The sequence below is a fragment of the Hemitrygon akajei genome, chromosome 8 (genome assembly GCF_048418815.1).
Source record: "Hemitrygon akajei chromosome 8, sHemAka1.3, whole genome shotgun sequence".
Lineage (NCBI taxonomy): Eukaryota > Metazoa > Chordata > Chondrichthyes > Myliobatiformes > Dasyatidae > Hemitrygon > Hemitrygon akajei.
Genome location: NC_133131.1, coordinates 38,954,684 through 38,968,962, shown reverse-complemented (window position 1 = coordinate 38,968,962; position 14,279 = coordinate 38,954,684). Strand labels below are relative to the sequence as shown.

The 14,279-nt window shown below is 44.9% G+C and overlaps 1 protein-coding gene across 15 annotated transcripts in view; it reads left to right on the top strand.

The window, feature by feature from the left end:
* fkbp6 (FKBP prolyl isomerase 6) overlaps positions 1 to 14,279 on the top strand; it is a 92,762-nt gene that overhangs the window by 18,056 nt on the left and 60,427 nt on the right. For all 15 annotated transcript variants that reach the window (XR_012099923.1, XM_073053657.1, XM_073053655.1 and 12 more), the window contains exons 2-4: positions 750 to 853; positions 1,709 to 1,826; positions 4,475 to 4,564. Coding sequence is in view for 14 of the 15 variants with exons in the window: in XM_073053657.1 (XP_072909758.1) it covers positions 750 to 853; positions 1,709 to 1,826; positions 4,475 to 4,564 (312 nt within the window). In the remaining variant the exon portion in view is untranslated. The remainder of the gene's footprint in view (positions 1 to 749; positions 854 to 1,708; positions 1,827 to 4,474; positions 4,565 to 14,279) is intronic.

The window sequence follows — 14,279 nt, the reverse complement described above, 5'->3', positions numbered from 1 at the left end:
TTTATGGAATGCCAAGGAATCGATGTCACATACCTACAGTTTAGCTGGAAAAAGGGGCGGTGATGTACACAAGAGTCTTTTAGTTAGTTTTGTGTCAAATATTAATTGAAACAAACTGGGAAAATGTTGAATGAAGTTAAAGGGGAGGTTTTCTAAAGCATGAAATTAAACAATTTCAACTAATTCATATGAAGGATGGCTGAAGCATGCCAGTTGCTGTTGCCACAAATCTGGAGTGTCCTGGTTGCATTTGGGATAGTCAAAGGAGTCACCGTTTTGCCCTGATGGAAGGTTTGAATACAAGGTTGAAATTAAAAGTGAGAAATAAGATTTAAATAAAAAGGTAACCAAGTTGTGGAAAGAATTACCTGGAAGACTGTCAGTGCATAATTGTTGAACTGAGATGCTTGGCTGTCTCTATACAGTGGAGGATCTGAGGGATGTGATCAGAAAGAAATGGGTTTGGATTAATCGATGAATGTTGAACTGGCTTGTTTAATGACAGCTTTGTGTTCCTTCAGCACTCACTTATTATGGTATAGTAAATAATGAGTGAAGCTGTCTAATAACTTAGAACACTGAAACTTGTTTTAGCTCTCACCCATGAGCCGGAGTTCGTGATACCTCTGGAGAGACGTCAGTTGAGTACCATTTTTGCAGTACCATGAGGACTGAGCCAAGTAGAAGTGAATTTAGATCATGTAAAATGTTTGCAATTAATGTTTTAATTCTGATCTGTATAACTGCAGATTTCCATCCCTTCGTTGAACAACTTCCATTGTATACCCTCACTATGGCTGAAACAAAACCTGACTGGGCTATTAGAACCAACAGAGCATCTGAAGACCAACAGGTAATTCTTCAGGATATTATTTTCACGACTTTCTTTCAAGCAGTCAGATTGGCCAATCAGCGAGGTAAAGGCAGAAGCAGTTTGCTAGATGTCCGAGAGAGTCACTCTGGGTCTGCCAGTGTCCTGCTGCAGTGTGTAAATGTCGATCTCAGAACAGTGACTTGGTTCCTCTCTTCACGAAGCATGAAGATAACAGGAAATCATTGTTTCTCAGTTGTCCCTCGGTAGTGGGATGGAGTGGAGCTGGTCCATTCCCAGTCTCGGCTCTGGGGCTCCAAACTAAGGGGGTACATTTCACAGAGCATCGAACAGTACAGCTCAGTGTGGGTCCTTCAGCTGATCTTTTAACCTACTCTACCACCAATTTAACCTATCCTACATGGCCCATAGCCCTCCATTTTTCTTTCATTCATGTGCCCATCTACGTCTCTCTTAAATGTTCCTAAAGTATCAGCCTTGACCCCCACCCTCACAGTGCATTCCAAGCACCTACCATTCTGTTTAAAAACAACGCTTTGACATGTCCCCTGAACTCTCCTCCATTCACTAGAAAAGGAAGTAGAGTTGGGATCCTGAACTATCCAGAAGCCTGTGGTCAGGCATTGTTTGGTGGAAGCAGTTTTGGCTTGGACTGGGCCCTGATGTTTTTCAGGGGTAGACAAGCAAGTTTGTGCGTGTACCAGGTCAAGTGTGGACAGCACACCATTGGGAGACAATACGGCAGCATTAACCTTCCCCTTCCGAAATGGTGCATATTGCCTGAGGGTGGAGTGATATGGGAGAATAGATATGTATCTTTGGTCTGACGAGTACTGTAATTATGTACAAGTGATGTTCCATTAATTTTGTTTCCAGAGTCCCTTCCACTGCATGTCCCTGAGAATGCAGGATGTGGCTGGTGATGGTGGTGTGTTGAAAGAAGTTCTGCGGCCTGGCTCAGGCAGTGTAATTCCATCTACCGCATCGGTCTCTGGTAGGGTCAGTCACTGGGTTTCCTGAACTCTGCGTTTCAAGACTGGGGCGATTATGTTGTGCCTTTCTCTGGATGGGCTCAGTGAACTGAGAGGCACTGCTTGGAAATGAGGGGCTTCCCATTTGCCTTTAGTTATAGTTCCCCTTTTCCCAGCTGCGGATCATTAAATCATAAGGTGACACAACTGAGGAGAGGGTCTCTAGTTTCGACTTGGTCCCAGTAAATGTCTGGACGGCTGAGGAAAGGGTCTCTGGTTTCAGCCTGGTCTCAGTAAATGACTGGACAGTTGAGGAAAGAGTCTCTGGTTTCAGCCTGGTCTCAGTAAATGACTGGACGGCTGAGGAAAGGGTCTCTGGTTTCAGCCTGGTCTCAGTAAATGTCTGGATGACAGTCAGGCTGTTTGAGCCAGCAGTTCCCGTAATGGAACAAGAATTCTGTACTCATAGAAACATAGAAAACCTACAGCACAATACAGGCCCTTTGGCCCACAAAGCTGTGCCAAACATGTCCTTACCTTAGAAATTACTTAGGGTTACCCATGGCCCTCTATTTTTCTAAGCTCCATGTACCTGTCCAGGAGTCTCTTAAAAGATCCTATCATATTGGCCTCCACCACCATCACCAGCAGCCCTTTCCATGAACTAACCACTCTCTGTGTTTTTTTTAAAAAAAAACTTACCCCTGACATCTCCTCTGTACCTACTTCCAAACACCTTAACACTGTGCCCTCTTGTGCTAGCCACTTCAGCCCTGGGGAAAAAACCTCTGACTATCCACACACAGTCAATATCTCTCATCATCTTGTACACCTCTATCAGGTCACCTCTCATCCTCTGTTTTTCCAAGGAAAAAAGGCCGAGTTTACTCAATCTATTCTCATAAGGCATGCTCCCCAATCCAGGCAACATCCTTGTAAATCTCTTCTGCACCCTTTCTATGGTTTCCTTTCTATCCTTCCTATAGTGAGGCGACCAGAACTGAGCACAGTACTCCAAGTGGGGTCTGACCAGGGCCCTATATAGCTGCAACATTACCCCTTGGCTCTTAAACTCAATTCCACAATTGATGAAAGCTAATACACAGTACGACTTCTTAACCACAGAAATAACTTGTGCAACAGCTTTGAGTGTCGTATGGACTTGGACCCCATGATCCCTCTGATCCTCTACACTGCTGAGAGTCTTACCATTAATGCTATATTCTGCCATCATATTTGACCTACCAAAATGAACCACCTCACACTTATCTGGGTTGAATTCCATCTGCCACTTCTCAGCCCAGTTTTGCATCCTATCAATGTCCCGCTATAATCTCTGACAGCTCTCCACACTATTCACAACACCCCCAACCTTTGTGTCATCAGTAAATTTACTAACCCATCTCTCCACTTCCTCATGCAGGTCATTTATAAAAATCACGAAGAATAGGGGTCCCAGAACAGATCCCTGAGGCACAACACTGGTCACCGGCTTCCATGCAGAATATAACCTGTCTACAACCACTTTTTGCCATCTGTGGGCAAGCCAGTTCTGGATCCACAAAGCAATGTCCCCTTTGATCCCATGCCTCCTTACTTAATCAATAAGCCTTGCATGGGGTACTTTATCAAATGCCTTGCTGAAATCCATATACACTACATCTACTGCTCTACCTTCATCAATGTGTTTAGTCATATCCTCAAAAAATCCAGTCAGGTATGAATGGCACAACCTGCCTTTGACAAAGCCATGCTGACTATCCCTAATGATATTATGCCTCTCCAAATGTTCATAAATCCTGCCTCTCAGGACCTTCTCCATCAACTTACCAACCACTGAAGTAAGACTCACTGGTCTATAATTTCCTGGGTTATCTCTACTCCCTTTGTTGAATAAGGGAACCACATCCTCAACCCTCCAATCCTCCAGAACCTCTGCTATCCCCATTGATGATCATCGCCAGAGGCTCAGCAATCTCCCACAGTAACCTGGGGTACATCTCATCTGGTCCCGGTGACTTATCCAACTTGATGCTTTCCAAAAGTTCCAGCATATCCTCTTCCTTAATATCCACATGTTCAAGCTTTTCAGTCTGTTGTAAGTCATCCCTACAATTGCCAAGATCCTTTTCCGTAGTGAATACTGAAGCAAAATATTCATTAAGTAACTCTGCTATCTCCTCCAGTTGCATACACACTTTTCCACCTGAGTAGAGATGGCAAATTGTGGGCATATCAAGTGGCATAGGTTGTGTTAATTAAATTCTTACCCCAATGCCCGCCTGTGTCTACAGTGTGAGGATTGGTAACCAAGGGGGTTCAGTTTAACCCACTCAAGACGTTTAACACCATCATTGACCGATCTTGTTTATGTTAGATTTAGCTAGTAAAGGGGAAGAAGCAAGCAGACAAAACACCCAGCTTGCTTTTGCAAAGTGCTGAACTGGCTGACGTTCAGAGCCCCCTGCCTCCCCTGACTGTTTCTGGCAGAGCTTCTGCCCTGAATCACAGTGTTCTGTACTTGTTTGGGTCAAGGGCTCAGCAGGATTGCCTGTGGTTGTAATAGCCACAGTGGCTGAATCGTCTGAACCCTTTGAATCTGCTTGTCACCTTCCTTGGCTGAGCTTGCATCTCAGCTTTGTTTTTTTTTCTCCATTCACCTTTCTTGCAGTTCATTACAGTGCCTACAGTGAATACACAGACAGGCCCTTCGATTCCAACGTGCAGAGGAATACACCGAGGTTCATGAAGATTGGTCAAGGTGCGTGTTGTCTGTGGTGTGGGGACCCTTGCTGATGCCATCGAGAGTGGCCCGTCACAAACTGGCATTGCAGTGCTGCGCTGCTGCCATTTGTAACTTGCCTGAGCTGGGGGTACGATACTGCTGCATGTTCTCATCTTGCTGCCCAGCAAGCAACAGTACTCCAGTTTCTACACGGCAAGTGAAAAGGGGTGATTAAAGTGAGAAAATGGTGCACACAGTAGATTACTGAGGATATTGTCATTGTGAATTACCCAGTTTTGCTCTCGTTCTTGCCCTTGGTGAAAAGGCAAAAACTGGAAGCGAGTGGTTCTGTGAACTGATTTCTGTCTTGTGGATTGAAGCCAATCTGATTCCATTCAGCAACTTGAAATCTGGGATCTTTCATGTGTTGCTGCTGGGCACAAAGCAGGTGCTGTTTCTCTGCTGGCCGTCTCAGATCAATCTGTGTCCACTTGTGGCCGTCTCAGATCGACCTGTGTCCGCTTGCGGCCGTCTCAGATCGACCTGTGTCCGCTTGCGGCCGTCTCAGATCGACCTGTGTCCGCTTGCGGCCGTCTCAGATCGAGCTGTGTCCGCTTGCGGCCGTCTCAGATCGACCTGTGTCCGCTTGCGGCCGTCTCAGATCGAGCTGTGTCCGCTTGCGGCCGTCTCAGATCGAGCTGTGTCCGCTTGCGGCCGTCTCAGATCGAGCTGTGTCCGCTTGCGGCCGTCTCAGATCGAGCTGTGTCCGCTTGCGGCCGTCTCAGATCGAGCTGTGTCCGCTTGTGGCCGTCTCAGATCGACCTGTGTCCGCTTGTGGCCGTCTCAGATTGAGCTGTGTCCGCTTGTGGCCGTCTCAGATCGAGCTGTGTCCGCTTGTGGCCGTCTCAGATCGACCTGTGTCCGCTTGTGGCCGTCTCAGATCGATCTGTGTCAGCTTGGTGTTGTGGCTATATGCTGTTGGTTAGTGACATAGGTGGTAGAGGTTGGAGTAAATTTGCTGAGGACTGTGGGCATCAGCCTTGTGAGTAATGTGCATTAAAGGCTGAGGTGGCAGAATCCCTACACCAATCAACTCTTCCTTCTGGCAGTGATCACCATCACTAGAGTCTCACTGATATAAACTAGACGGTAAGCAGAATATTTCTGAAGATGAGATTGCTGATGCTTAAATGAAGAGCAACAGGAAAAGTATGGAGGAACTCAGCGGGTCAGGCAGCATCTGTGGTGGAAAATGAAAAGGTGATATTTCAGATTGAAATCATTCATCTGGACTCCTTTGGTTCTGATCAAGGGTCTTGACCTGAAACATCAACTGTACATTTCCTTTCAAAGTGGACTCCATCTTTGTGTTTCTGCACTTAGTCTGCTGCCAGTGGAAGTAAGGTTTTATGAAGGCTGGTTGGGGACTTCTGTGTGCTTTCTCTAACCATAAAATCAAAGTAGCAATTGTACAGACTTCAAAGCAAGGGACCAGGTATTATTCTTGTACTAGTTGCAGGCCATTTGAGATGGGATCTTAACACACTGAGGGGTTATTCTGAGCACAAATCCTCTTGGGTGCTGTATGAAGCCGCTGAAGTTTAACTCTGTGCTTCTGTTCACCCCCAGCCTCTCAAAGTGACCTTGAATTTGCAGCAAACCTGCGCTGAGAAATCGGGGTATTTTTGAGACAGCACTGATCGCCCAGCTCCAGGTTATCCGTGGTGCACTAGTGCCATCTAGGCATAAAACCCGAGTACTTCACCTCCTGGATTTTCATGTATTTGAACAAAAAGCTGCCCTTGTCATCAATAAAACACTCTGAGATCCTTAATTCCCAATATTTTTCAAGTTGGACAGTTAGGTTTTCTTGGTAGCCTAAATGTAGGGTAGTGCTGCTTTAATAATGAAAGGAAATGTTATCCTAAGGACTGTTTGTGTGTGTGTGGGGGGGGGGGGGGGGGGTTCAGACACTGACCTAGACCGGTGAAGGGACTGTGTTCTCTGCCAGTCACTGTGAAGCAAGGTTATGCAGTGTTTGCCTTCAACTTGCCACTAAATTGGCCGCTCCATTGACGTGTGATGGTAACCTAGAGTGCTGTGCCTGACGTGGAGCTGTGTATTGAAGCAGTGTAAACTGAAGTAACTTGGTAGCACTTCCCTCAGTGAGGTCACAAAATTACTAAACATACAAGACAATAAAGTCCTTTGCAAGGAGCTGTAGAAGCCACACACCACTATACTCAGCAATGCCAGAAATTGAGATTTCAGGCATTGGACCTGTTGTAACATGTCTTTTTTTGTTCTGATTTTTTGGACAATTATGTAATTTATTATTTTTGTGTATGTTGTTTGTGTGATACAATGTGTTTGTGATGATGCAGTTGGATTTTCTTTGCATCTCTGCATGTATGTACTGAGGCAAATGATAATGAACTTGACATCGACCTTAACAGCTGATACTAGGTGAGGTGGATTCATCTTAATTCTGCTGCAAGCCAACCGCTTTTAAGTAACAGTGGGTCATTCGAACCCTCAGTCCTACCATTCAACTGGTTTATAATTCCAATTCCGATCCCAGTTCCGATGTGTGGGTCCACGGCCGCCTCCTGTGCCAAGATGAGGCCACCCTCGGGGTGGAGGCACACCACCTTGTATTTTGTCTGGCTAGCTTCCAATCTGATAGTATAAATACCGATGTCTCCTTTTGATAAACACATTTTCCCTCCCCCTTCCTCTATTCCCCACTCTGACCTTTTACCTCTTCTTAACTGCTTATTACTTACCCTGGGTCCCCTCCTCCTTCCCTTTCTCCTTTGGCCCATTCTCCAGCCCTTGACCTTTCACATCCTAGCTTCACCTGCCACCTTCCGGCAAGTGCCCTTCCCCTCCCTCCACCTTTTAATTCTGGCATTTTCCCACTGCCTTCTCAGTCCTGAAGAAGGGGGGTCTCAGCCTGAAACATCGACTTTCTATTGTTTCCATAGATGCTGCCTGACTTGCTGAGTTCTTCCAGCATTTTGTGTGTTTCTTTATACTGTTCATTTCCTTGAATTCCTGTTGTTCCAAAACCTCCCCCCCCCCCCATTGTGAATATGTGTAAGAGGCTTCCAGAACCTGCTACAGTGGAGAAATCCAAAGATTTACAGCCTAGAATTAAGCTACTACTTGCTAATCCTAAATAGTTAACCCTTTTCTTTTAAGAAGTTCTAATCTTTCCTATAGTGGAAATGTCCTTCCATTGATATTGTGTCCTAGCTGTCTATGTGATATGCAAGACAGGACAGTTCGATATGGAGAGCAAGCTAGTGCCCACGTAGCAGGGTCTCCCTCTCCATGCTACTGATGAATCCAAAGGAATGGCAGAGACCAATACAGTTTGACATCAGCAGCATTGCAGGAGTTGCCAGACAGCGTTGAACTCAAAGTAGGATTGTCTGAGAGGCTCCAGCTCTGGATTTTTCCTGGGAGTTTACTCCTGAAGCCTTTCCCATGAATGGGCTTAGCAGCAGAGGTTTCAGGTCAGATTTTTCCTTCTCCTACATGAGCTGCCAACCACAGCTGAAGAGCCCCATCTGCCTGAAGCATCTGGTTTTAAGGAACCGGTGACCGACCTTTACCCCTTCTCCTGTCAGTAGAAATGGTTGCATCAGGGTTTGTAGCTAAGTCACACTTAGGAACTGGACTTTGTTGTTGGAGGCTACTGAGACACACGGCTTTGAGAGCACTGAGTAGGTAGTGGGAGCTTATCCCCATTACCTCCTTGTCTGTGATAACCTTAAGGAACCAAAGTACATGTATGTCACCAGATACCACCCGAGTTTCATTTTCATGTGGGCATTTGCAGTAAATATAAACAAACACAATCAAATCAATGAAAAATAACACAGAACAAACTGGACAAATAACCAAGTGCAAAATACAACAAATTGTACAAAGCAAAAAGGAAAAAAGAAACAAGATGATAAATAATTATTGAGAACGTCAGTTGTAGAGTCCTTGAAAATGAGTCCATGGGTGAGAAATCAGTCCATCGTTGGGGTGAGTGAATTTATGCACTCTTGTTCCAAAGCCTGATGGTTGAAGGCAAATAACCGTTCTTGAACTTGGTGGCCTAGGACCCAAAGTTCCTGTGCTTCCACCCCAATGGAAGCAGCGAGAAGAGAGCATGGCCTGGATGGTGGAATAAACCTTGATGATGGATGCTGCTTTTTTGTGACAACAAGCTTTGTAGATGTGTTCAATGGTTGAAAAAGCTGTATCTGTGATGGGCCAGGCTGTATTATTGTAGGCTTTTCCATTCAGGGGCACTGGTGTTTCTCAAACAGACCATGATGCAACCAGCAGCACCCTCTCCACTGCACATCTACAGAAGCTTGTCAGGGTTTTAGATGACAATGACATGCTGAACCTTCACAAACTTATAAGAAAGTAGAGACTCTGCTGTGCCTTCTTTGTAATGGCAGTTGTGTGTTGGACTCAGCCAGATCCTCTGAAATGGTAACGCTGAGTTATTGACCCACTCCACCTCTGATCCCCTAATGAGGACTGGCTCATGGACCTCTTGTTTCTCATCCTGTAGTCAATAATCAGCTCTTTGCTTTTGCAGACATTGAGTGAGAGGTTGTTTTCGTGACGCCATTCGGTCAGCTCCCTTCTCTCTGCTGATTTGTCACCACTTTTGATTTGGTCTACGTCAGTGCTGCCATCAGCAAATTTAAATATGGCAGTGAAGCTCTACTTAACCCTACAGTCATAAGTATCAAGTGAGTTGAGCAGGGGCTAAGCACACAGCCTGTGGTGCACCTATGATGATGAAGATTGTGGAGGAGGTATGTGGCCAAACTGAACTGACTGAGATCTGCAAGTGAAGAAATCAAGGTTCTAGTTGCACAAGGAGGTATTGAGACTTGGGTCTGGGGTCCTGTTGAATAGTTTTCATGGGATAGTAGTGTTGAATGCAGAGCTGCAGTCAAGAGCATCTTGAAGTATGCATTTTCACTGTCAGATGTTCCTGTGTTGACTGAAGAGCTAATGAAATGGCGTCTGCTCTTGACCTGTTGTGACAGTAGGCAAATTGGAGCTGATCTAAGTTGCTCCTCAGGCAGGAATTGATATATTTCATCACCAACTTCTCAAAGCACTTCATCACAGTGGATGTAAGTGTTACTGGACAATGGTCATTCTTCTTGAATGTCATAACCTCCTACAGAGTTAAACCTTGCGACACAGAGGACAGAAGAGCTTCGCTTCCAGATGGGCTTGATGCCTCCTGTGTTTGCTTTAACCACCAGAACAGAGAGGAACCATCACATGCTTCCATGTCTCCCAATGTCACAGTATCTGAAAATGACATGCGGCTGCCTTCAAGAGAGTGAATCCAAGGAAAGCATCCAGTCCGGATGGTGCACCTGGCCGAGTACTGAAGGCCTGTGCCGACCAACTGGCTGGTGTATTCATGGATATCTTCAACCTCTCACTCTGGCAATACCCATCTGCTTCAATCATACCAGTGCCCAAAAAGAGCATGGAACCTGTCTAAATGACTATCGCCCAGTGGCATATATCCACAGTGATGAAGTATTTTGAGAGGCTGGGGTTGAAGCGCATCAGCTTCTATCTGAATGGCGACTTGGATTCACTCCAAGCAACATCTACAGCAGATGCCATCTCATTGGCTCTTCACACAACCCTAGGACATCTGGACAGCAAAGATGCTCTCTTTGCATATGATGTTCTCTTTGTATACATAGGATCAATTACAGCTCAGCATTTAATTCCATCACCCTGTCCAAACTAATCAGTGACTCCCAAGATGTGGGCCTCAGCCGATTGGATCCTGCATTTCCTCACTTGTACACCCCAGTCATTTTGGATTGTGGGGATGTTTTTGCCAATCTTCATCAGCCCAGGATCACCACAGGGATGTGTGCTTAGCCCCCTGCTCTACTCGCTTTACACCTATGACTGTGTAGCTAAGTAGAGCTCCAACTCCATATAGAAGTTTGCTGATGACAGCACTGTTATGGGCTGTATCAAAGGGCGTGATGAATCAGCATACAGGAAGAAGACTGAAAATTTGGCTAAATGGTGTAAAAACAACAACCTTTCACTCAATATCAGTAAGACCAAGGAACTGATTGTAGACTCAGGAGAAAGAAACCAGAGGTCCTTGAACCAGTAATCATCAGAGGTGGAGAGGATCAGTAGCTTTAAATTCCTGGATGTCACTATCTCAGAGGACCTGTCCTGGACCCATCATATAAATATAATTGCAAAGAAAGCACGACAGAGCCTCTTCTTCCTTAGGAGTCTGGAGATTCAGCATGTCACTAAAAAACATTGGCAAACTTCTAAAGATGTGGGGTGGAAAGTGTGCTGACTGGCTGCATTACTGCCTGGTACGGGAACACCAATGCCTTTGAGTGGATAATCCTACAAAACGTAGTGGATTCGACCCAGTACATCACGGGTAAAGCCCTCCCAACCACTGAGCACATCTACATGAATCATAGACATAGAAAAGCAGCACCTACCTTCAAAGATCCTCACCACCCAGGCCATGCTCCTTTCTGCCATCAGGTGGAAAGTACAGAGCCTCAGGAATCACACCACCAGGTTCAAGAACAGTTCCTACCCCTCAACCATCAGGCTCTTGAACAAAAGGGGGTAACTACATTCATTCTATTTCTGGTGTTCTCACAACCAGTGATCTCACTTGAAGAACTCTTTATCTTGTTATTTTATGTTTGGTGTTCAGTTGCTATTCATTTATATTTGCATTTACACAGTTCATTGTCAACTGCTCTGTAGATTTGCTAAGTATGCCCACAGATAAAGAATCTCAGGGTTGTATGTGGTGATGTGTATTTACTCTGATAATAAATTTTACTTTGAACTTTTGAACTTTGGGCACCGGTATAATTAAAGCCTGCTTGAAGCAGGTTGGTACCTCAGATTGCCAAAGTGGGAGTTTTACGATAGCAGTGAATATTACATTAAGTTGATTAGCACAGGTCTTCAGCACCCATCCAGGTTCACTATCGGGCCAGAAGCTTTTCGCAGGTTCATCCTCCTGAAGAATGTTCTCACGACAGCAATGTGAAATCACCGAAGCATTGGGGGCTGTGGGTGTTCATGAAGATGCCTCTATGTTTTGTCAATCAAAGTGATCATAAAAGGCATTGAGGTCATCTGGGAGCGAAAACTTATTGCCACTTATGTCACTGGTTTCACTCTGTAGGAGGTGATAGCATTCCAGCCCTGCCTTGGCTGTCGAGCATCCTCCTGTGATTTAAGTTTGGTACAGACTTGCCACTTACATGCGAGATGGCTTTCCAGAGGAAGTACCTGGATCTCTTGAACTTCACTTGATCATCAGACCTGAATGCCAGTGATCTGGCTCTCAGCAGATTGTGAATCTCTTACATCACCCAGGGCTTCTGGTTGGGAAAGGCTGAATGATTTTGTGGGGAGACCCTTGTCCAGAACTGTTTTTATAAAAGTCATTGACAACTATGGCGTATTTGTTCAGATCCCCGAGTTGTTAAATATAGCTCAGTCCACTGATTCGAAGCAGCCCTTTACCTCCTGCAACCTCCTCATTGTTGTCCTTGCTTCGGGAGCCTTGCTCTTTTAGCCCTCGGCATCTATGAGGACAGCCAGATGATCGTATTTCCTGAAGTGTGGTCTAGGGAGGGAATGGCAGGCATTCCTGATTGTAGTATACAAGTGGTCAAGTGTGTTGGTACCCCTGGTGTGTTGATGATAATTGGGCAGATGTGTCTTCAAACAAGCCTGACTGAAGTCCCTGGCAATCATTTGAAAGGCATCCAGGTAGGCTATTTCTAACTTGCCTAATTGTGGTACTCAATGTATCGAGTGCTTGCTTAACATCTGCTTTTGACGGTCAGGATCACAAAGGAGAATTCTCTCAGTAAGTAGAACAGATAGCACTTAATAATTGAGTGTTCCACGGAGGAGGGCAAAACCGTTACATTTGAGCACCACGAAGGGTTTATCATGAAGTACAGACCCCAAACTCTTCTGTGAATCAGCACTTTGGTCCATTTGGTGGCCTGGGAAGTCTCTTGGGCTGGAGCACCATGTCTGGAGAGAGCCATGTTTCCATGAATCCCTCAACGCAGCAATCCCTCATTTCCCTTCAATACAGCAATCTTGCTCTTAGATGATTTGCGGTCTGTGGCTGCCCAGTTATCAAACCTATTCAACACAGCGATTCTTGGGCACCAATGGTTTGCAATTTTGTAGTCTGATTCTTAACATTCTTCATCAGCAGAATTGCGTTCCCACCTTCCAGTTTGCAAGTACCATTCTCAAACCATTGTGGTCATTATTCTTTTAACCACTTCTTTTAAAATCCTAGGACATGAGCCATCATGGGACTTAACACCTTTTGGCCCCGTTATTTTCTCCAGCATTGTTTCTTTACAGATTCTTAGTTTCTCATTTTTGATTTCCCTTTTTGTTTTGGTGATATCCAATCCAATGTGATCCCCTCTTTTGTAATTTATCCTATTTATCTGTATGCGACCAATCTGTTTCTTTTTTGTTTCATATAAATCTATTTCACAACTGATTAAATACCATGTTCGGTTTTCATTACCCATATTTGGATTGTGTTACCTGTGGACTTTTAAATTAATATTATGTAAAATGATTACGATTTTAAAAGAATATAAAATCTCATTGTTGATCTACTGATGTGCTTTAATCAGGTTTCCCATCTACTTTAATCAACATGCCTTGTATCTAATTTATTTAGATTCAGTTTCTCTGAATTAGTCATTAGCTTGCCTCACTGCACAATACTAGAACTAAATAGTCTGTTTTTGCATTATTCCTGAATATTTAGTCACCATCTCTCAAAGAATCAACTGACACCCTGGTCCATCAGTCACCAATGCTGACAATCAGGTAGCCTCCAACCTGATAACATGAACATCAATTTCTCTAACTTCCGGTAATGCCCCCCCTTCACCATTCCCTGTCCCCTTCACCCTCTCTCATCTTACCTCCTGCCCTGCCCATCACCTCCTGGTGCTCCTCCCCCTTTTTCTTATTTCCATGGCCTTCTGTCCTCTCTTATTAGATTATCCCCTTCTCCAGCCCTGTATCTCTTTTCACCAATCAACTTCCCAACTCTACTTCACCAACCCCCCCCCCCCCCCGTTTCATCTGTCACCTTGTGTTTCTTCCTCCCCTGCCCCCATCTTCTAATTCTTACTCCTCATCTCTTATTCACCAGTCGTGCTGAAGAGTCTCGGTGCAAAATGTTGACTGTACTCTTTTCCATAGATGCTGCCTGGCCTGCTGAACTCCTCCAGAATTTTGTGTGTGTTACTTGGATTTCCAGCATCTGCAGGTTTTTCTCTTGTTTGTGACAATCAGCTCTGCTTCTTTGTGCCCCGTACCCTCCTCAGTACATTAAGAAGTCTGCAAAATGGTCAAATAATTTCTGTCCTGGTCTCTCTGCCCCTCTCACCCTTCCATTTGTCAAGTCTAATTCCTTTGTGCTCTTTAAACAAAAGTATCAAGTGTCCCTGTTTAATTTCTCCTTGTTAGTTGCATTGTAATGTCTACATCAAACCCATTGACTTCATCCAGAGAGGTTGTGAGGTGTTGTTGATTCTCCTTGAGGCAGTCCGGTTGGACTATATGTAGTGATAGTCCATGTAACAAGTGCTGTACTACATGGGCAAAGTAATGCAGTGTGACTAACACGCTTTGC